The following is a 24,568-nucleotide window of genomic DNA, read 5'->3' on the forward strand; positions in this document are numbered from 1 at the left end:
ATTTGTTCAAAATAACTAGTGCTATTGATACACAAAAACTTTAGCTTCCCCAAATACTACTTCAGAATGAATATATCAGATTCAATTTTCATTAAAAGATAGGTATTCTTTCACACTGCAAGAAAAAAAAACAGTCAAGCTGCAGATTGGTTTTATATATTTATATGTCTCTTCATAAAAAGCAATTACAATCTGAGGACATTCATGATAGTTTTGATGCCAGCCCAAGTTCACCTTATTTAAATCTATTCTTTCATGGGAAACATTAATTCTCACTGATGATAACTGGTAAAAGCCTCTTGATTTATCAGACTAATTTGCTATCATTAGGTTCACTGTGAGATAGAAGATTTTCTTTTTGTGCCATCTTTTTCTTTATCAGCTTTTTGAAAATTCAGCAGACAGCCAAGTTTTTCTCATGTTCCCAAGGACCGTCAGCATCTGGAAATCCTCCCCTTCCTGTTCACATCAGCCCAGACTTTCTCTGTTCATTAGATGACTGCAGTGTGGGACAGATTTTCACCTGTCAGTTCATTTTGTTTTCAGAGAAACAGATACCGTAACAGTAACGAGAGCACTTTAGCAAGTTACCAGTAACTATTTCAAAGGTTTTTAAAAAGAGGGGAAAAATTAATAATATTTTACATTAAAGTAGTTCCCTTTAAGTTGGGATGTCAGGTCCTGAGGCCACTTCCCCATCCCAGGATCTCCAGAGGAGACCCAAGCCCTGGAGCCCTGGGCACAGTGGAGCCCATCAGTGAGTTCTTCCCAAGCACTGCGCTGCCAGCGTCTGAGGCACCCAGACAGCACAGGACTGCGGCCACAATGGGGAGGGGCTCTTCTGATAGTGTTTGTTAGTTTTACTATATTTTGAAGAAGTACATGAGTGCTGTCAACTTTGGGCAGATAAAAAGGAAACTATTTAGCCTGGTTTTATTTAATTATATCGCCTTATGTGGCCTATTCTGTACACTATTAATTCGAGAGGCAGACTGAAAGAGGAAAAGGAATCCTGAGGACTCGGAGACACGGCAGCCACGCCACAGCCAAAAATGAGCCACGACATACGAAAGCTATTACTGCACAAATGCACAACGTCCCGGGGTCTTAGTATTTCTTCAGCATCCATGGTTCGTTAGAAATTAGTAGTTAAGTTATTTAAAAGAATTAAAGGCCTCAAGGTGAAAGAATATAATGTCAATTTTGAAGGTTTTTAGAATTGAGAAAGTAACATATCACTTGTGGCTGATTTTCAGGCCTACTTAATTATTGAAAAGACTAATTATGGTTAGGTAAAATACAGAATTGCAAATTAAAAATTCAAATGTGTAACAAAGATCTCTCTTCAGTTCTTGTTTAAAAAAAAAAGGACAAAACTAAATACATAAAATTATATTACAAATATCAGGGGAACTGCAACCATCATCAGATTTTTTTAATGTAGAAAAATAACAAACTTTTACCCACACACATTTAATTAATGTGAAATAGAACTACAACACTTTATATAACGTGGTTTTTCTGCTACTAAAGACTATTTGACGCAAAATATATTCTGTGCAAAAATCAAAGGGACTGTATTTCCAGAGAGTAGAAAAGGGAATCACTAGCGGGTACCCATTGTTAGGAAGAGAGTTTTTCTCCAACACCTATCCCACTGCCAGCAATGGGAGTGGTGACAACTGGTGACATAAAAATAAACATATTACTTTGAAATAGATAATGCCAGATTATTTCAATATTATGAAAAGCAAACCTTCACTCCTGACCACTTAAAGACATGCCCTACAAAATTCTATTATGTTTTCAACATTAATCTGGACAGGGGATGAGGGTGGTGCAGACGGAAGACTTAAAAAAAAAAAGAATGAGAGAGAGAAAACATACAAAAGGAATATATAAAACATTATGCATTTAGTAGAAATAATGAAAAATGACTTTGTGACACATTTTCCAAGAAAAGTTATTTTTACATATATTTAAATCCTGTAAAAACCAGGTATATTGCAAGGGGTTAAAAACAAGTCATTGATGAATGATGATCAGTTTTACCAGAGTTCATGCAATTAATTATCTGAGTTGGAAAGCTACTGTCCCAAGTCACAAAATGTATGCTCTGCCACATGATTACATGTTAAAATCACTTATTAAAAGAAATTATTTTGCATTTGGTGCTGACAGAGCTCTTGAGAAAGTGCTATACAAACTGAAGTTTATAGAAATTTTTAAATGATAATCTCAAAATACCATACAAAAAATATGTAAACAAAAAGATGCTTTAGAGTTGCAGGGCATTATAAAATCCGTAATGTGGTTTAAGACAAAAGATCACCTCTTGCGTATTTAAAAAAACTGTTAGCATAATCCTAAAAGTTCAGAATTGCGTTGTCAACAGCAAAAGGCACTGGGTACAGGGCGGCCACGCTGCACAGGGCGGGGGTCCTGCAGCCGCCAGCCCAAGCCCGCCATGCATGTGCAGGGACATGAAAAGATTCCGCACGCAACCAGTGCCACCTGGGAGGGGCTCTAGCACTAAGACACTCTTTCATCTACTCTGTCAGAGAGGAAAACTGCTTTTAAAAGAGATTATCAACAGTATAAATTCTGGTAAAGCACTGAAAATTAGGTATGGTATTTTTGGCACAAAAGCACTTTTAAAATCTGAGCTCATTTTGCAAAATATCTGTCTAGAATTTCTCATTTGAAAATAGAAACTTATAACATACACATAAATGTGTAAATGGTTTCATGAATGAATGAGTTAGAGTCTATGTTTCCTTAAACACTGCACACACCTTCTGTTTACTCCAGAACCAGGGATCTGCGTGTGCACGTACCTCCACATTCCACATCTACAGATATTGCACAAGTAACATTGCCGAAGTACACACTAATGCAGTCTGGCAAGATTAGGGTTCGCCTTTCAATATTATTCTTTTCAGTATTCAGATTCAATACTACTTCCTAGAAAAGCTAGATGACCAATTTCAGAGAAAGAACGGTTGCTATCTTTCCTTGATCCATAATATTAAAATCTGTACCAGTATATTTAGGCATTTCATTTATGTTTTCCAGCATTTCAAATTCAGCAAAACCTGTTTTTGATGTTTCTTATAGCATTCCTTCAAAAACAGGAGAAGCTTCGTCTAATGTAAAAAAATTAAAATAAGTCCAGAGGGCAGTAATTTTTCCACCAGAGATCTTGCTCCATTCTGAAAAGCACTGCAGAGCAGTGCTATCTGTTTAAGTCTGTCAGCTTTCAGAGAGCCATTAGGTGCAAAGTCTGCGAAAAAATTGTGTTAACATACCGTGACAGCTGGATGTATCTTACTGCACAATACAATTCACTTCTTCCTCCCTGAAGCATTTTAGGGTATGCTACAGCTGCTAAAAGGATTTCGGTTTTTCTTGGTCCTCTGTCTGTTGGGCCTGAGGTTGATGACATCTCCACCATTAAGGGTACTTGAATTCTGACCCAAGTGACTCCCAGCAGACGTGCTAAAGACACCTGGACAAGTTGAGGGAAAACACAAAGGTTAACACTAACGGATCTCAGGGTCACCTGAGCAGACAAAAGGGATGAACTAAAGAAACACTTTCAACTGTTAAGAGTTTTCATTTTGAACAATGTTGGTTCTAAAATGTAATCTCCAGTTTATGGGCTATTTATCGTCCACGATACACAAGACTCTGGGCCAGAGACACTATGACCGACACAAAGACTACTAAGATTGATTCCTGCCCCCAAGAAGCTTACAATCTGATGAGTGAGGTGAGGCACTACAAACAGGCAGTGATGCTACAGGACACTCTATGTTAAGTGTCTTAAAAGAGACAAGATCCCACAGATGGTTCAAAGGAAGGGTCAACCACATCTAATTCATAAGAAAGGACAAACTACATGGAGGGACTGGACCCCTGGCAATGCCCTGCACTCAGGTCTCTGTTCATTTAAGAGAAGTGAAGGCTGTGCTTCAGCCAGACAGATAGCCGAGAGCTTTCTCCATAGACCTTGCGGGATGCACAGTTCTCAACAGAAGGTGGGAATGGGAGGCCATTCTTAATGGAAGAGCCAAAATGAGCAAAGGGATAAGTAAGACAGCCCTAGGCAGGCTCAAGAAACAGCGGGCCCTGTGGTGGAACCGTAAACAGGGTACATTACAAAAGTGGGGCACGAGGCTGCACAGGAAGGATGGACCAAACTGTCTTTAAATGCTGGGATGAAGAGAGCCTGAATTGAATGTGTTCCACAACCAGAATCTATCAAAGGGCTTTAATCAGCAGACTGGAAGGAGACAGGGTGGGCCCAGGAGACCAGACCAGACAGCGGCTTATCACAACTGCCCTGTCGTTTCTCAGAGCATGTAAGGTGCCTGACAGTAGGAACATATACAATAAAAAGGGCAAAGTAAGAAAAGTTAAAACAGGCCAAGAAAATGCTGTGTGTGTGTGTGTGTGTGTGTGTGTGTGTGTGTGTGTATAGTGAGTAGTGGGGTGCAGGCAGGAGGTCCTTAGGACAGAGGACCGGCACCCATCCTCCCAGAAGCCATGGCCCAAAGTAAGATGCGGACAGGTGCTTCCTGTTCTCCAGGAAATACTAAACTCTGCTGGCATCTCATGTTAAAAATCAGGATGGGTGCTCAGCAAGGTGGCAGGAAAGGGAAAAGGTGTGGAGATGGTGCAAGTGTCAAGTCAGAGAAACAAGTGTTCAAAAAGGACAGACCTTTAGAAAATTCATCAGTTAAAAAATCTTTTAACTCAATATACTTTTTTTTTTTTTTTTTTTTTGTGGTACGCGGGCCTCTCACTGCTGTGGCCTCTCCCGTTGCGGAGCACAGGCTCCGGACACGCGGGCTCAGTGGCCATGGCCCATGGGCCCAGCCGCTCTGCGGCATGTGGGATCCTCCTGGACTGGGGCACGAACCCGTGTCCCCTGCATCAGCAGGCAGACTCCCAGCCACTGTGCCACCAGGGAAGCCCCCTCAATATACCTTTTAATGAGAGCTGATACTACTAAATTTAATAATCACTCATCTCACGCTTTCCAGTCACATTTCCTAAAGAAAGGAGCATACTGTATTTTAAAAAAAACCCAGTAAATATGATAATAATGAATGGAAAATAAATTTACCAGGTAAACATGGGGCTAAAACTTCCTGGGTACTTACCAATTTTGTTACTACTTGAATGCATTGATTCAGGATCCTCAGCTATTTGTTGTTTAAGCTTTTGAAGATATTTTTCAGCCAAATATTTAAAAACTGGAATGAAAACAAAACCAAAAACCTTGCCAGGTCAGTATAATTATGCATGTAAAACCTGTTCTTTCACATCACTTACTATAATATTTATACTTACAAAACAAATTTAAAATTATAGTTAGAAGTATACACTCTAGTTGAAAAAATTCAGCTTCTAAAAATTATCTAAGTAATACCTAATTACAATGGTAATACTAATAAATATATAGTAGCATTTTATTAGTAAAGAAATAAAATATTACTTGTAGTCATTGGCTCTTTAGTTTTAAGTACCTGAATAGTGACTAATATTCAGCAACACTAAACTGACTCAGTCTTAAAAAGACTCTTTCTTTAACTGAAAACCACTATTCAGGGGACACTGAAGCAACAGCTGAGCTGCAATCTAATAAAATGAGCAGCAATTCCGGAATGAGAAAAATAACAACCATCTTTCTCTAATCTCACTTTCTTAAACTAGGAAACACTATTAAACAAGTTAAGGTCACTGTAACTACCTAGTGGGGTGTCCACCGCTGTGGGGTTCTAATGCAGCAATTTTAGAAGGTACGCTTGAAAAACACACACGCATATACGCACACACATAGCCTGTTGTATTTTTAAATACAATAAAGCCCACTGGAGTTTTGCTGTAGAGTAACAACTATTCAAAGACATTAGTAAATAATCAAGGACTCAAACTCAGAGCAGCATCAGCCTTTAAACTTTACTTAATGATACATGACAAAGAGAAAATTCTATTCTCGTTACAAATACGATTTCTAAACAACAAAAAGAAAAGGCATAAGAAGAATAAACAAACTTCCTGCTGTTAACTGTTAAGAAGGCACTTTACCTTCCGTCACGTTCAGATCCTCCTTCACTGAAGTCCTGTAGAATCTCAGCTTCAACTTTTTTGCCAGTGCCTCAGCTTCCTCACTACACATCAATTTGAAAAAAACGCATGTAAAGGTACTTTCTGAGAGCTTGTTTTATTACATTTACTGCATACAGCCTGAGGACAGCAGTCAGCCCTTCCAGAACAGGTGAGAGCTACACTCAGTGCTTGAGCAGGATTTTCAGTTGTCACTGCTCTTGGGGGGGTAAACACCAGCCATCTCACTGTAACTGCAAGACACTTTTCTATAAAGTCACTTACTCTAGCCTTAAAATGACTAAATGTCACTTTTCTTTATATACTAATTTAATTTTCTCTCTTCAGTTATTAAAAACACTTGAATTTAATTACACTCTGAATAGTCTTATACTGCATTACCTATTTTACTCTTATTGGCTACAAAACTACTTTGCTGCCAAAGCCTAAGTCAGTATATTGATGTGTCTAGAACAGTGGACTCCTAATTTTAGTTTCATTATGACTCCCAATTCTCTAAAATATTTCCCAATGATTCTACCACACGCCTCCCCTCCCCCACTGTAATCAAGTTGGTCTGTGTCATCAATGACATACATAAGTGATGGCGTGTGACTTTGAGACTCCTCATAAGAGGCACTGCGGTTTCCGCCTTGCCCCCTCTGGGATCACGTGCCTGGGGAAGCAGCTGCCACACACTGAGGACACTTGCAGCCTGAAGGAGAGGCCACCTGCCCATGGCCAAGCGAGGGTGCCATCCCGGAAGCAGACCCCCCCAGCCCCAGTCAAAAGCCCTCCTGTGACCACAGGCCCCAGCAACATATTGACAGCAACCTCATGAAAACCCAGAACCAAGCCACCCAACTAAGCCACTCCCAAATTTCTGACCCACAAAAACTGTGACATAATAAATGTTTGTTGTTTTAAACTACTAAGTTTTGGGCTAATCTGTTATACAGCATCAGACAACTAATACAAGAACTTATAAAAAAAATAAGGTAAAAACCAAGTATTTTCAAAGCCAGAAAAAAGTTAATAATGCAGTAAACAAATACTTATACAGAGAAATTATCTGGATGCCAAACTCTGTTCACAAATGTGAGCATAATGGTTCTGGGTATACAAAACAATACGAATCTGAACTGCTTACCTATTTAAACTCATCAACATACTTATGCTAGATATTAAAACATCTAGGGATGTTTTCCTTTTTAAATTTATTTATTTATTTTTGGCTGCGTTGGGTCTTCGTTGCTGCATGCAGGCTTTCTCTAGTTGCGGTGAGCGGGGGCTACGCTTTGTTGCAGTGCGTGGGCTTCTCATTGTGGTGGCTTCTCTTTGTTGCAGAGCATGGGCTCTAGACATGCAGACTTCAGTAGTTGTGGCTCGCGGGCCCTAGAGTGCAGGCTCAGTAGTTGTGGCACACGGGCTTAGTTGCTCCGCGGCATGTGGGATCTTCCCGGACCAGGGATCGAACCCATGTCCCCTGCACTGGCAGGAAGATTCTTAACCACTGCGCCACCAGGGAAGTTCTGGAATGTTTCTCTTAACATTCTTACTCTGTCTAGATTTGACTTCACATGAGGAGTTGGATTTGAGCTGCAAGGACCTGGAATTCTAAAAGGGCTTTCAAAACGTACTCTTTTAATTTTCTTTACTACTGATTCAGTGTGAACTTTTTAAACCCAAACCAATCACACAATAGCTCACAGAAATTTTTAAGTATAAGGCAGTCTTTTTAAAAACTTTCCTAAATTTTGTAAGTGTATGCAAAAACTATAATAGGTTTTAGCTTTACAGAATTACAGCCACCCCCTCAACAGTAGCCACCTTACTTCTTTATACAAGAGTCATCAAGGAGATCGATCTTGTTTTGTACAAGTACAGTTGGTATATCTCCAACTTCAGCCACCACCTTCTCTCTCCAACTGGAAATCGCTTCAAAAGATTCCCTGTCTGTGGTGGAAAATACAAGCACACAAGCCTGGGCTCCTGTAAGTTCACAAAATAAAAATGTTATTTGCATTAATGAAACAATCCTATGCAGGGTGAGGGAAACTTACGTATTCAAAACAATTTTTATGTAAATAAATGTTGAACTCATCTTTGTAGCGCTGCTTTTTTTTTTTAAATTTAATTTATTTTATTTTTGGATGTGTTGGGTCTTCGTTGCTGCGTGGGCTTTTCTCTAGTTGCAGTGTGCGGGGGCTACTCTTCATTGTGGTGCGCAGGCTTCTCACTGCAGTGGCTTCTCTTGTTGCGGAGCACAGGTTTTAGGCGCGCGGGCTTCAGTAGTTGTGGCTCACGGGCTCTAGAGCGCAGGCTCAGTAGTTGTGGCACATGGGCTTAGTTGCTCCGTGGCATGTGGGATCTTCCCTGACCAGGACTCGAACCCGTGTCTCCTGCATTGGCAGGTGGATTCTTAACCACTGTGCCACCAGGGAAGCCCTATTTTTTAACATATAAACTCTATTTTCTAATTCAAAGAACCAATTTTTACCAAGAACAGTGGTTCTCAAATTTGTGCAAGTGCCAAAGTACCCTCAAAATTATACACATTCCTTGTGGAACACCACAAAATACTGATATATTTAATAACACTGTAAAAGCCACAGAGAACAGTAAACTAGGCATGAATGACAGAGTTGCTGAGTTCTTCTCGTTAATATCTGTCACCTGCTTCTTAATTTCTTTTGGCACAGATTTAAGAAAAGTCTATGACAGAAAAATATCATAATTTTCTCATTCTATTTACTTTTTTAAAAAAATCTATATTATTTTATTTTAGTAGCAGAATACCATCAATGCTAAAGAATGTAATTTAGGAACCAGTGCCAAGAGTAAAATATTTATATATAGTAGAGAGGAAAAGAGTTTAATTTAGTTTTTCATCCTCTTTAACTGCATAATTCCCATACCATACTCACAATATTTTAACTATCAACTATCACATTAGGTTGACAATATTTTAACTATCAACTATCACATTAGTTGATAATATCTCATTTTAAAAATAAGCATCAACCTTCTGGAAGAGGGTTTTTACCAATGATTTGCTGTTGAATCAGACAGCATAGTGACAAAAACAGGTGAGAAGAGAAAATTGTCCTGGAGTCAAGAGGGTTCCTCACTGCTACTCCTTCCTTCCAGATATCCCAGGTGTAAGAGTTTCCTACTAAGACTCAAGACACACATACCTGGGCTACCTAAGACACTCTAGGGACAAAAAAAGGTTTGTTTATCACCTGAGGGAATATGGTAGAAACCCAAATAACAATTAATGAAGGAAAAAACCAGCAGTTCACTATGACTGTAAAAGCAGAGGCTTCTCTCCTCTAGAACAGGCTTTGAACCAAAGAATAAATTAATTATGCAAAACTGAGGGGTGGGGGACAGGCAGATTGACAGACACAGCGTGAGACTTGCTCAGAATTGAAGGAGAAGTAAAACTGAAGAGATCACACTAGCATATTGGACAACAAATTTATATTTACTTGAACTCTAACATTTACTTAAACTACAAATAAAACATTATTTAATCATACTTTAAGAAACTTTTTTGGGGACCTCCCTGGCGGTCCAGTGGTTAAGACTCCGCCTTCCAATGCAGGGGGTGCGGGTTCGATCCCTGGTTGGGGAGCTAAGATCCCACATACCTCGGGGCCAAAAAACAAAAAACAGAAGCACTATTGTAACAAATTCAATAAAGGCTTTAAAAAACGGCCCACATCAAAACAAAACAAAAAAAATCTTAAAAAAAAAAAAAGTTACAAAACTCTGTTAGCTTTAAACCTAGAATTTTATATCAGTCAAGTGTCGTTTAAATTTGAGGGTCCAATAAGGTATTTCCAAGTATACAAGGTCCCAGACACACAAAAAAACACTTATTAGAGAAGATGCTAAAAAAAACAAAACAGGGCTTCCCTGGTGGCGCAGTGGCTGAGAGTCCACCTGCCGATGCAGGGGACATGGGTTCGTGCCCCAGTCCGGGAAGATCCCACATGCTGCGGAGCGGCTGGGCCCGTGAGCCATGGTCACTGAGCCTGCGCGTCCAGAGCCTGTGCTCCGCAACGGGAGAGGCCACAACAGTGAGAGGCCCGCGTACCACAAAAAAACAAAACGAAACAAAAACAACTAACAAACAACAACAAAAAACTAAGCAGATGGTGCCAGAGATATAGGCAGTAAGAATAATTAACTAAGAAAAGCACAATTTTGTTTGAAAAATCAAGGATCAAAGGATAAAAGAAAAAGTCTGTCAATAAAACGAAAAATTATTTAGTGGGGGACTCGGTAAAGAGACCACACTGGGCGGGATGGGCCGCAGTGCCCTCCGAGGAGGAGGAGGAGGGACCTGGATTCAGAAGCCACCAGGGACATGAGCACGGTGCCCCCTCCCCCCAAAGGTGCCCTGTGTGTTCCCCGCCCCGACCCTCCAGCACGGGCTGCAAGGGGCGCTCTGCTCTTCTGCCAGGGGTGGTCTAGCACACCCCCTAAGGGGACTGGATGCCTGGGGAGGGGTGGGGGGGGTAAAAACCTCAGCTTCCCTCGGGTGGGGTCACCCCGAGGCGCGTCTCCCCGCCTGCTCTCCCCACCTGCAGTAGTAACTGGCTCATTACTGCACCCTTTATGCACGGTTTTCCCTTCTTTCCCTGGCCTCTCACTTCTGCATCCCACACCCACCCCGCTGTGTGTGTGTGCGTGTGTGGGGAGGTGTAAAATGACCCTAAAAAAATAATAAAGTAAATTAAAATGACCCCACGCTGCTCTCCCTTCTTTTTCTTTCTTGGACCCCTAGCTCTGTGTTTGTACCAGCCATCTTTGGGAAAGTTGTTTTAATTTCTCTGTTGTTAATATTGAAAGGCAGCTAGTGTTTTCTACCCATATATTTTACAAAGACCTTTATTTTCCTACTATTCAATCTTCCTTCAATACTACCTACCCTAAAAATTGCACCATTGGAAAAGTTTCTTCATTATCATAGATAACAGTAAGTCACCCATAAGTGGATCACTTCTAACAGTTAATAAACTACCTCACTTGTCCATGCATCAGAAATACAGAGCTCTGAATAAATTTTTGGTGTCAATGATAAGATCACCAATAGCAAGTATTTATTCCTCCTTAATAAGATCATTCCAAAAAAGCCACTATATTTTAATGCAATTCAGAAAATACTCTCCAAGACACATAATGTGCAGAGAGTAATTCTATCCTCAAATCACTGACAGATCCTACAAGATGGTCTGTAGGCAGGTCCTGAGTGTGGCTGACAGCAGCATCAGTGTCACCTGGAAGGCTGTAGAAATGCAGACTCTCAGAGCTACCCACAGATCTATAGAATTCAGTTTGCATTTTAATGAGCTCCCCAGGGGATTCCTGTGCACAGTCAAGTTTAAGAAACACTGCTCTAGCGAACACTAGCAAAGGCTTTAAAAATACTATTATAGATACTACTCAGGATTTAAAATGCTGTCCCTTATTCTTTTTGACATTCTATACAATCTAAAGCACATAAATTATTCACTGAACCAATCTGTCACAGATTCCATGCTCACATAATTTCAAAACAAACCTCAGACTTGCATAGTCTAATTCTGTTGTTCTTTAATTCTTGCATTTATAATTATAACTTATAACTAGCTTCTTGTCCAGAGCTATTTCATTTCCAACAATTTATACTCATTTATATTTGTGAAAAAAAATTATTTTTTAAGAAAATAAGGGTTTCCTTCTACTTATGTGCATGATCTCAAATAACAGGTCTCAAGTCTATAACCTAATTTACATATACTTAGAAGCATTTTTTTTCTGAGAACCAAGTCACAGTAAAAAACTGTAATAAAAGTCTACTTCATGTTGTATGTAACTTTCTGTACTAAGTACGGTTTCTACTGCCTAGGGTGGACTTTCTTAAGGGTTTAACAGGAGTCATCTGGGCTCCCAAAGGCTTCCTAATATGATCTGTGCTCTGTTCTAACCTACTGATAAGGAGATCATGTTTCCACATGTCTCACTGTACAATTAAGCCAGCATTCTAAGAACATAATGAGCAATGGTCTTGCTATAATAGGTCTTTTAAATGAATTACAATAAATTTTTTCTTTTTTAAATATAATTTTTATGCATCTTGAATAACACATTTTTAGGACATAAGTCAGTAGGTCATAATTTTATAAGGCATAGTGTTTCTATCACTAAATCTCTATCTTAACTCATTCTGCCCACCTTACCTTTTCTTCCTACTCTTTATTTAATTATATCGTCATCTGAATCTATACTAGTAGCAGATATTACCTGGTGCCTAGCCGCCATCCAGTGCCCTGTCCCCAAGAACACCTCTCCCCCTCTGTACAGTAGCCTATGGTTTAGGCAGCTAAACTTTCCTCTGCCTTGGGGGAGCCCCAAGTGCGCCAAGCCCATTAGGGCAATCACCTTCCTCTGACTACTCACTGTAATCTGGTCAAAGGTGGTCTAATCAGATAAAAGCTCTGGACTTTTGGTCCACTGTTGTAGGAAGTAACCCTCGGTCCCCAAGAATGTGAACAAAAAGCACTGTCGATGGTAGCAAACTTGCAGACAAGAGGAAAATCAGCATGAAGAGGAACCCCACACAAGGAGGCGGCCAGCCAGAAGAATCAGCAAGGTTATAGTCCCAACAGACCACAAATGAAAGCTACTCCCAGTAACAAGTCAACAGACGCTAAATAAGTCGGTTTGAAATTGCTTTTCTGCTGTCAGCAACCAAAAGCACTCTGATAGAACCTCAAAAAGATAAAAGCATATAAGTCCAATATGCCATTTCTCAAATTCATGTAACATTGCCACTGTTTGTTCCTTAATTCAAATAGGGATGTGAGGGAAAAAGCTGAAGCTTAAGACCTGTCTCAGTATCTACCCTCTATGCCATTTTAACATAGTTGGCTAAAAAACGTTACATTTAAAAAAAACCTTTTAACAGATCTATTTATACACTTAAGATTGCTTTAAGTTAAAATGTTAAACACAGGGAAATCAATGCTGTTTAAAGCCTTTTAGTCCAAATGAAACAAAGTGAAAAGAAATTTGAACATCACCCATATAAATTAAGATGTAAATAATAATTATGGCCTGTCTTTTTAGTTTCTGGCAAAGAATGTTTTTTGTAAACATATGAAAGAGAAACGGTATGATTCATGGACATCTAACAAGTTAAAACAAGAAGTCTGCAACAAACTGGATGAGTCAAGTTAAAAAAATTAGAAGATAATAATGTTGAACAAAGTCTTATGGCAGTGGATATTAAAATATGTTTAGCTACCTGGTCTTTTTTTTTAAATTAGGGACCCAAATGAGCTACTTAACTGTACAGTTCCAACGTTTTCTCCTTTTTATTCATATACGAATCAAATCATTTTGACATTTGACCAGTTTTGTCTTTTTTTAAGTTAAACTTTATTTTGAGATAATTGTGGACTCACAGTTTTGCCCTTTTAAATTAGAGAGACATAATGATAATACTTTCTCCAAAAATAACCATACTAGTTAAAAAGTAATACTGCCACATCACATTGTTAAAAGTTTAAAAAGAAATAGCCCAACCTATTTTTTTCCACACAAAAAGAACATATATTTTAGGCTGAGAATTAAGAGAAGAAAGCTAGGTAGGTAAAAAGAGGAATTTCCCCCACAGTTTATTTAGTCTTAGATCCTATCATTGTAGCTCTTCCTTTTCACATGTATCTCATACTTCCCTGAACTCGTATAGCCTAGAGAAGGCTTTACCCACATTAAATATCATAACAAAATGCCATCTTGTCTGCCAGGGCTTTACTTTTTCTTATGTTAGTTTCCACTCTACGTAGTCATTTCCCTGGAGTCAGAGAAGACATTTCACAACTTCTGACTTATTAGGTCTGGGAATGACTATATGAGTCATGTAATTCTAAGGCAGAGATAAACAGTCTATAGCACAGAGTATTATTTACCACCCAAGAAGATCTTTAGAAGAATAATAGCCTGGGGTTTTAAAAAATACTTTGGAATTAATTTAAATATTCTTAAAGAGAAATCCTTCTATGGGAAACAAGAAAAGCAAAGTTCTTTGTTCAGCTAAAAGAACATGTCAAAGCAAACTAAAGACACCCATGATTTACCTCGATAGTAGGCCTTTGTTATTGCATCAAACTCCTCTTGACCTGCGGTATCCCATAACATGAGCCTGACGTCTTCATCATTAACTCTGAAACAAGAGATGAATGAATTTCATATGCAAAGGAAATGTATTTTTCAAATCTGGTGGTATTAAAACTACATTGTTGGGCTTCCCTGGTGGTGCAGTGATTAAGAGTCCACCTGCTGATGCAGGGGACACGGGTTCGAGTCCTGATCCAGGAAGATCCCACATGTCGCAGAGTAACTATGCCCGTGTGCCACAACTACTGAAGCCCATGCGCCTAGAGTCCGTGCTCCGCAACAAGAGAAGCGACCGCAATGAGAAGCCCGTGCATCGCAACAAAGAGTAGCCCCTGCTCGCCACAACGAGAGAAAACCCGCATACAGCAACGAAGACCCAACGCAGCCAAAAATAAATAAACAAATAAACAAATTTATTTATTTACTTATTTTAAAAAAACTACATTGCTGGTTTCACTCTGAAAAAGTCTGAGCGCTTTTAAATGCTGATACCATTACCAACAGTGCAAGTAAAGGGTGAAAGACACTCCCCTAAAGCTGTAATTTTACACGATTTGGATTTATCTGTCATGTTTTTTCCTTCAACCACAGTCACAGATAGTGGTGGCTCTAAGACTAGCATCCGAGGGGTCCATGCCTGAGGATTCAACCAACTGCAGATAGAAAATATTTGGAAAAAAAATTCTAGAAAGTTCCAAAAAGCAAAACTTGAATTTACTGTGTGCCTGGCAACTATTTACACAGCATTTACATTATATTAGATATTATAAGTAATCTGGAGATGACTGAAAGTCTATGGGAGCACGTGTGTAGGTTAAATGCAAATACTATGCCATTTTATACAAGGAACTGAGTGCCCATGGATGTTGGTGTCCGTGGGATCCTGGACACCCAGGGTCAGCTGTCCTGGGAAAGGGTTCCCTTAGGTCAGTGCTTGCCCTCCTCCTGCTACCCTATTCTAATGGGGGAGAATAGTAAGAAAGGAAAGAAGCAGCTTACTGCTTGGTTGCCCTTTAACCCCCAAATTAACTCTGTTCTGTCACACCTGTTGTCTTATTTGCAGGCAGTAGTTCTGTTCTACAGAGTCACTGCCAACACTGAATTAGCAAATCCTGAACCATTCCTCTGAGGGAAAATACCAGGCGGGTGAGGTGCCTGTGAGCCCCTGGTTACAGTTTCATCAACTGATCAATATATAACCTTGTTTTTTGCATTGTTCTGTTTAAACACACTTTATTTAATATACACTGTTGATTCATTAACATTGAACCCATGGCCAACAGTACTATAACTGGTGCCTGAACGAAGCCTATCTAATACATGTGTTTTCTCCATAAGGCACGTCACAGCTCACCAGACGGCACTTCAGCTCTAGGCTTGGGGCCATTTTAAACAGCGAAACTACCAACAAAAAGCACAAAAATGTGGCACAAAAACAGAACATGAAAAGGCCACTCATGTACAGTATGAGAGATGAAACAAAAACACAGTGGGTCGCCTTGTTCAACCTCAGCCGAACGTGTGTGTATAAGTGACTCAAATTTTTTGCTGCTCTGTGCATGTCCACAAATGACCATCAGAGTACTGGGAGTACTGAGTCTGGGGTTACAAATAAATTTTAGCAAGCAGTGAATTTGCAAATATGAAATCCACAAATAATGAGAAGTAATTGCATACTTAAAATATAAATATGGAGTCTGAATAATAAGGGTCAACTGTATACTTAAAATATTAATTTGGTCCAGATAGCAAGTGCAAAAAATAAACATCATCAAGATTTAAAATGAATCCCCTTAAAATATCTAAGAAAGGAAGCAAATAGAGAAGTATTTTTAAAAAGAGGGTAACAGAATACAGATTATAAATTCAACATCTTTAAAACAGTGAACACAATTATCTTTGATGCTAGTGTCTGGGATAGTTAAATCAGATTTGTTTAATGTTTCTCCTACAATTTAAAATATCCTTAAAAGTTCTCAGGACTAATGACAAAAAGTGTTACTTTGATGTGTTTTAGAATCCAATTGGATTTCCTTTTCACAGGAGTATTTAATCCTCTCAAATCTTTCTCTTACTTCTTTAAAGTAAAAACAAATTATTAATTCTCTAACTTCTATAAGCCCAATTTTAAAAAGAGAAGAGACATTTTACACAAACAGATCCCATAATATAAGAGATGAAAATTATTCTGCGAGACAGGTAACTTTCTTTCCAAATAAAATAGTCGACAGAAATCTCGGTAGAATCAAGCGTCAGTTTGCGTTTAAGAAGTGCTCAGGGTGCCACCAATAAATATAAAACAGATGTAAGATTGAAAAAGAGAGAAGGGAGAAGTGTAGGTAAAAAAGAAGAAAAAATGAGAGAGAAAGGGAAGAGATGGGGGAGGGGGAAAAAAGAAGGCGAAGACACACAAAGGAGTGAATAACTGAAAACCCGCTGCCACTAGACACCTAGCCTTGGATTGTATTGTACTCAGTTACTATTATTCTGAGCAAACTCTTGGACACAGCTCACATATCAAAACCGAGAGGATAAAACAGCCAAGTACATACTGTATCTGTCGCTCCAAAAAATCAACTCCAATGGTTTTCTTGTAGTCTTTTGTAAAAATGCCTTTGCAATACCGCTGAATCATACTTGATTTTCCAACTGCGCCATTCCCTACAACCACCATCTTTATGGCCACTTCCATATCTTCCTCCAACATTTTTGGAGTTGAAAAGGTTTCTGTGCCAAATTTAATTCCAGGTGATCCGATCTTCTCTCTCAAATCTTTGGTTTAAAATGAAGTTATTTTTTCATGACATAAAACCTATATAAAATAAAATAAGCTATAATTGTTTTATCAAGAAATAATCATAATGAATTGCAAGAATTTTTTCCGTGTTGAAGGCCCTCTCCCCACCCTGTTCAGATAATGTAAATTCTTTGAAAAAAGAGACAATAATACCATTCACTTTTGCACCCTTAACAACAGCAGAATGTATGACTTCCAGGTACCAATAAATGCCTAGATTACATAGTTCTGCCTTTCACTGAGACTAGAGTATGAGTGTTAAGAGTCGAGGCCTGACTTACTAGTTGCTATTTACTGGTTCTGTGCTCTTAGTGAAGTTATTGCTTAACCTCTTGAAGCTTCAGTTTCCTGAGGATATTTACCTCACAGGATTGTTGATCAATGATAGATACAAAGCACTTAGCACAGTGAAAGTTAGGCATTCAAAAAAATGGTAGTTTCATATACCATAATAAATCCTCCTTTTATCCCATTTGGTGGATAGTTACCACCAAATGGGCAACAAATACAAAATCTAAGGAAACTGCTCTTCATCCTCACAGGTAATAATTAATGTCCCTAGAACAGCACCCTAAGGAAGGGTTTTGTATAATGCTATGCAACCACGTGATAGCATCGGGCTCTTAGTCACTGTGCTTTAGTGTTTAGATTACAATGGATCCTCTACACATCATCTTATACCATGCATTTTTTTCATTAGTTTCAGACTAGTTACAGTTACTCATATAATGAAAGTAATAGAATGTGTACTGTTCGCATTTTAGACTGAAAAGAACAGAAAGCCAATTTCTTCATATTTCTTCTTAAAATTACTAGTTAAGTTCCTGTCTGCTTAGCTATTATATTCCAGCTACCTTAACCAAAAATCCATTTATACAACCACTACACAAAACATGTCTGAAATGTGAAGAACATTCCTTTCTTTGCCCCTAATGGAGTCTCAGTAATTGTCCCTAATGCTTCACAAACTTGCACGACTGTAAGAAGCATCTAGGAGCACTTGTTAAAGTACAGGTTCTAGGTCTCCACTTCAGACATAATTAAATGATTAAAACAACAACTTAAAGTATTGGAACAAGAGAAAGAAGATGACAGAAGCAAAAATATGGGTAAATATAGCAGACTTCTCTTAAATGTTCTGTTACATTTGACAGTTGAAAGAAAAATTATAATACTGTTCAATATGGTTTTCAATATATGTAGAGAAAACATTTAAGACAAGTAATTATACGTGGAAGAGGGGACTTCCCTGGTGGTCCAGTGGTTAAGACTCTGTGCTCCCAATGCAGGGGGCCCGGGTTCGATCCCTGGTCAGGGAACTAGATCCTGCATGCCGCGAGCCCACATGCTGCAACTAAAAAAAGATCCTGGGCTTCCCTGGTGGCACAGTGGTTGAGAGTCCGCCTGCCGATGCAGGGGACACGGGTTCGTGCCCCGGTCCGGGAAGATCCCACATGCCGTGGAGCGGCTAGGCCCGTGAGCCATGGCCGCTGAGCCTGCGCATCTGGAGCCTGTGCTCCGCAACGTGAGAGGCCCGCGTACCGCAAAAAAAAAAGAAAAAATAAAAAAAGATCCTGCGTGCCGCAACTAAAGATCCCACATGCCACAAATAAAGATCTCGCATGCCGCAACTAAAAGAGCCTGCGTGCTGCAACTAAAAAAAAGATGCCGCGTGCTGCAACAAAGATCCCACATGCTGCAACTAGACCTTGCACAGCCAAATTAAAAAAAAAAAAATTATACATGGAAGAGGACAAAAGGGAGGTAAGGTTTCTTAACTTCACTTGAACTGGTAAAATGTTGACACCAACAGACTGTGATAAATTACCTATGCAGCTAAACAAGTTACACAAAGAGATACTCAAAAACACTATAAAACACAATAAAACAAAATGAAATTCTAAAAACAGAAAACTGTCAGAATCCAATCAACATTTATAGAGCTGTCCACGCAACAACAGCAGAATATACTTCAAGCACCCACTGAACATATACCAAAATAGAACATATTCTAGGCCATCAAACAACCCTCAACAAAAGCCAAATAAAGGGACCACAATGAAATCAAACTAGAAATCAGTAATGGAAAGATAACAGGAAAATCTCCAAACATTTGGAAATTAAAAACACAGATTTCTCAACAACCCATGGGCCAAAGAAGAAGCTCAAGAGAAATTTAAAAAATAACTGAATTGAATTAAAATGAAAATATGTCAAAATTTATGGGACACAGCTAACATACTGCTGAGAGGGAAAATTTACAGCACTAAATGCTTACCTTAGAAAAGAAGAAAAGTCTCAAACAATAATCTAAGCCCCCACCTCAAAAAACTAGAAAAAGAATCACAAAATAAACCCAAAGCAAGCAAAAGGATGGGAATAATAAAGAGCAGAAATCAGTGAAATTGATATAACCATTAGGAAAATTGAATTTATAACTTTAAAAACTCAAAAAGAAATCTCCAGGCTCAGGTGATTTCATTGGAGAATTCTACCAAACTTTTCAAGAATGATACATACTCTCCCCTGGAATACAGAAGAGGAGAAAACACTCCCTAACTTATTTTATAAAGCCAGCATTATCTTGATACCAGCACCACACAAAGACAGTACAAAAAAGAAAACTAAACAAATAACCCCTCATGAACACAAATGCAAAAATCCTCAACAAAATATTAGTAAATCGCATCCAGCAATATATAAAAAGAATAACCAGGACCAAATGGGCTTTATTCGGGAATGCAAGGCTGGTTCAATACTCAAAAATCAATCAGTGTAATCCACCATATTAACAGAGTAAAGAAGAAAAACCACATCAACATCCATTTGTGAAAAAGACTCTCAGCAAACCAGAAACAGAAGAGGACTTCTTCAACCTGATAAAGGGCATCTATTAAAAAAAAAAATCTACAGCTAACATCACACTTAATTCTGAAAGACAGATTGAATTCCCCCTTAGACTGAGAACAAGGTAAGGATGTCCACTCTCACTACTCCTGCTTATCATTAGGCCTAGCCAGAGCAACAGGCAACTAAAATACTTAAAATGCTTATAGATTAGGGAAAAAAAACTATCTCTATTCACAGATGACATGATTGTCTATCTAGAAAACTCCAAGGATTCAAACAAACAATCCTGGAACTAATAAGTGAGTTTAGCAAGGACACAGGATACAAGAGCAACACACAACACTCAGCTGAATTTCTAATATCTTAATGTACAATTTGAAGCCAAAAATTTTTAAAATGATATTTACAATAGTTTCCTCCCAAAATGAAATACTTTGGCATAAATCTAACAAAACATGTACAGGATCTGTATACTGAAAACTACAAAACACTAATGAAACAAAGAAATAAATGGAAAGATACATCATGTTCATAGATTGAAAGATTCAACAAAGTAAAAATAGCAATTCTCCCCAAATTGATCTACGGTTTGATATAATTCCAAAGTACCAGCAGAATATTTTGTAGTTAGAGACAAGCTGATTCTAAACTTTATATGGAAAGGCAAATAAACTAGCATAGCTAAAACAATTTTGAAAAAGAATAAAGCTGGAGAAGATTATGCTACCCAACTTTAAGACACTATAAAACTACATCCATCAAGAAAGTTTGATACTGGCAAAGAGAAAGATACAAAAGTCAATGGAACACAACAGAGGGCCAAAATAGACCCACACAAATACAGCCAATTGATTTTTGACAAAGGTGCAAAACTATTAAATGGAGAAGACAGTCTTTTCAACAAATGGTGATGGAACAACTGGACATTCATATGCAAAAAAGGAAACCTTCCCCTAAATCTCACACCTTATGTAAATAATTTAAACTAGGGCTTCCCTGGTGGCGCAGTGGTTGGGGGTCCGCCTGCTGATGCGGGGGGCGCGGGTTCGTGCCCCGGTCCGGGAGGGTCCCGCGTGCCGCGGGGCAGCTGGGCCTGTGGGCCATGGCCGCTGGGCCCGCGCGTCTGGAGCCTGTGCTCCGCGGCGGGAGAGGCCACAGCAGTGAGAGGCCCGCGTACCGCAAAAAAAAAAAAAAAAAAGATTATAGATCTAAATATAAAACTATAATATCTAGAAGATGAAAATCTTCTTGACCTGGGATTAGGCAAAGTTCTTAGACGTGCTACCAAAAGATGTACAAAAGGAAATATGGATAAATTAGATTTCATCAAAATTAAAAACATTAGCTCTGTGAAAGACACTGTTAAAACAATGAAAAGAAGCTACAGACTGCAAGAAACTTTTGCAAAACATATCTAACAACTTGTATCCAGAAAATATAAAGAACCCTCAAAACTCAACATAAGAAAGAAACTACTGAATTTAAAAATAGGCAAAAGTCTTGGCCAGATACTCACCCAAGATTATATATGCCAAGTAAGTACATGAAAAGATATTCAACATCTTTAGCCATTAGTTAAAGACACATTAAGACCACGAGATACCACTACATGCCTATTAGAATGGCTAAACTAAAAAATCCAACAATACAAAGTGCTAGAGAGGAGATGAAGCAACTGGAACTCTCACATGTTGCTGGTGAGAATGCAAAATGATACAGCCACTCTGGAAATCAGTGTGACAGTGTATTACAAAGTTAATCATACTTTATATGATCATGTAATCCCAATCTTAGCAGTACCCTAGAGAAATGAAAACGTATGTTCACACAAAAACCTGTATAGCAATGTTTATAGCAGCTATAGTCATAATCACCAAAAACTGGAAACGATCCAAATGTCTTTCATTGGGAGCACATCCATCTAATAGAATACTACTCAGCAATAAAAAAAGAATAAATTGTTGATACATCCAACAACTCGAAGGAATCTCAAAGGCATTATGCTGAGTGAAAGAAGGTTACATGTTGCATGATTCCATTTCTATGACATTCTGGAAAAGATCAGTAATTGCCAGGGCTTGGGGTAAGGGGGAGGATATAAAAGGATAGCATGAGTGTTTTGGAGGTGATCGAACTGTTCTAAATTCTGACTGTTATGGTAGTTACATATATCTAAAATTCACAGAACTGCACACCCCCAACAAAGTCAATTTTACCATATATTAATTTTTAAAATAATAAAATGTAAAGAAAAGTAAGTGGAATCAGATTTTAACACAGGCAGTCAGACTCCTGTGATTATCAGCCAATACTCTACAAACTTAAAGACCTATACCAAAACAATTAAATTCTTAGAAAATTAGCATAATTCTGAGTACAATACTTTAAAAGCTTGACAGTAACACTTTACATGTGTTCTTTTTCCAAGTTTAATTTTAAAGATTTTGCCAACCAACAGCTGTCCAATACATTAGAAAAGTAAAGGATGAGTTAACTCACTGATCGAAATGGTGGCTTTTTCATCACAGCCTGTACTTCAGCACAGGTATGATTATATTTATAAAAGCACTGAAAAACTTCTCAAGTTCAATGAAGTTACCTAGAAGATGTCAGGAGTTACATAAAACCTGGAGAAGTAGACAGCCCTTTTCAGACTGTACTGCCACTGGGATCCCCGAGTGAAGTGACTCTGCGGTAGCCAGTGTCAAGGAGACCGCGTAGTCAGGCTCATTCATATTCGAGCGGAACCCGAGCAACACCCGGGCTGGGTGGGGCCGCAGGCAGGGAAGGGGCCCGCCGCCCAGGACGGGGTCTGGAAGCCAAGGTGGGGCTTGGGCCCTTTCCCCGCCAGCCCCAACCCACACCTAATGCCCAGTCCCCACCGCCCCGCTGCACCTACCCGCCCGAGGGCCACCCCAGGGAGGCGGGGGCGCGGAGAGGGGAGGGGGCGCCGGGGGTTGCACCCACCGCCTGCCGCGGGGACCCGGGCCCCGCACTCGAAGTGCGCGTGCGGCGGCCGGGCCGGGGAGGGCGCCCGGCCTGGAGGCTCCCGCCGAGCCCCTGTCCGGCCCCCGGTGGGCACATCCCGGGCCGCGGGGACGGGCGGGTCCTCCGCAGCCAGCCGCGGTCGAGGGCGATGAGTGCGGCCAGCCGCCCCGGGCGCGAGCCGCTACTCACCGTCCCCGCGCCGCCCGCCGCCCGCCGCCCGGCGCGACCGCTCGTCCAGGTCGCGGTGTAACCGCCGTCTCCGCCGCCCGGTGCGCCAGCCCTCCGACAGGGCCTCCGGCCGGCTCGCGCCCTCTTTTGCTCTTTTAAGAATGACTGTGACTTTTTTCAGGAACTTTATTGGCAGAAGAACTCGGAACTAGCAGATCGCTGCGGCCCCGCCGCGGAAGGTAGGGCGCGGGAGACTCGCCTACCCTCTGCTGCGGACGCCCCGCACTCGGAGCATGCGCCGGACTTTCAGTGCGCAAGCGCGCGCCGCCGGCCTCGCCCCGCTGCCCCGCCCCCGAGTTGGCCGAGGCTGAGGGGCGCCGCGTTCCCTGTGAGGCAGCTGTGGCTGGTGGGATTCCAGGAGGCTGGCGGGAGAGGACGCTGCCGAGGAAGGGCCGCAAACGCTTCGTTTACCCAGTGGTCAGCTTTCAGAGTCCTCACAGGACGTGCCCTCCCTGGATGCACACCTTATACTCTTGACCGGAGGACATCCAAGTGGCGGAGTGAGCAAAACTGGAGCAAAGTCGAAAACGCACTCGGTCCGTACTCTGTGACTGGACCAAGTGCAAGTCTGCGATGCTTAATAATAAAGAGAACCAAACAGAAATCCAAAAGTTGGCTCCCAAAGCAACCTAAACTTTGCTTCAGTTGTTTTAATACTGTGAAATAGAATAGAAAAAAAAAGGAAAATACCAAGTGTTGGCGAGGTTGTGGAGTAGCTGAATCCTTCTGTCATGCTGCTGGAATGTAAACTAGAATAACTTTAGAAAACAATTTGGCGTGCTAGTAAAGAAGCATACCCTATGACCTAGTAGTTCCATGTCTGTGTGTTCAGCCAAGAGAAGCGTGTGCTTAGGGGGCACCAACAATTACCAGAATGTTCACAGGCGCATTTGTTTTAATAAACCCAAATGGAAATATCGCAAAAGACCATCAACAATAGAATAAATTAATACATTCACAGTGTTCATATACTGGAATACTACTCAGCAATGAGAAAAGTGACCTGCAACTACAGGCAACAACATGGATGAACTGCAGAAACAAAGTTGAGCATAAAAAGTCAGACACGAAAGTGTTACTGACCAGGGTTCTTGGCCTTCCCTAATCAATAGAAATTGACTAGAGGCCAGATAAGAAATTCAGGCAAGGCTTTATTGGGACCCCTGCTGTAGCATGGGGGAGAGAGAACAAGCAACATATTCCCTTGCTTGCTGGCTTGCTCGCTGGGGTGGGGGGGGCGGGGGGCGGGGAGCAAGCTTGTTTCTTATATAGGGTGAGGGTAGGGGTGTATCCAAGGGTTGGGCCAGAGGTGTGGCCTAGGTGGTCTGCCCACCCCTTTAGGTGGTGTTGAGTGCAGGGGGCATGTGCCGTACCCTGCTTTTGCTCCAGGCTTTTCGGGAGTGGCAGTTAGCTTTT

At 40.3% G+C, this 24,568-nt stretch overlaps 1 protein-coding gene across 1 annotated transcript; it reads right to left on the reverse strand.

Moving 5' to 3' along the window:
- Nucleotides 1-152: 152 nt before the first annotated feature.
- Nucleotides 153-23,361, reverse strand: RAB23 (RAB23, member RAS oncogene family). Its single transcript, XM_029241582.1, has 7 exons — nt 23,114-23,361; nt 16,842-17,101; nt 14,250-14,335; nt 7,950-8,106; nt 6,097-6,179; nt 5,169-5,261; nt 153-3,508 (listed from the first exon to the last, which is right to left on the reverse strand). Exons 2-7 carry the CDS (start codon nt 16,994-16,996, stop codon nt 3,369-3,371), a joined length of 714 nt encoding a protein of 237 aa, XP_029097415.1. The 5' UTR covers nt 16,997-17,101; nt 23,114-23,361; the 3' UTR covers nt 153-3,368.
- Between the last annotated feature and the right edge of the window lie 1,207 nt (nt 23,362-24,568).

Source organism: Monodon monoceros, unplaced genomic scaffold, assembly GCF_005190385.1.
Source record: "Monodon monoceros isolate NGI ecotype Baffin Bay Population unplaced genomic scaffold, NGI_Narwhal_1 Super_Scaffold_3, whole genome shotgun sequence".
NCBI classification, from domain to species: Eukaryota; Metazoa; Chordata; class Mammalia; order Artiodactyla; family Monodontidae; genus Monodon; species Monodon monoceros.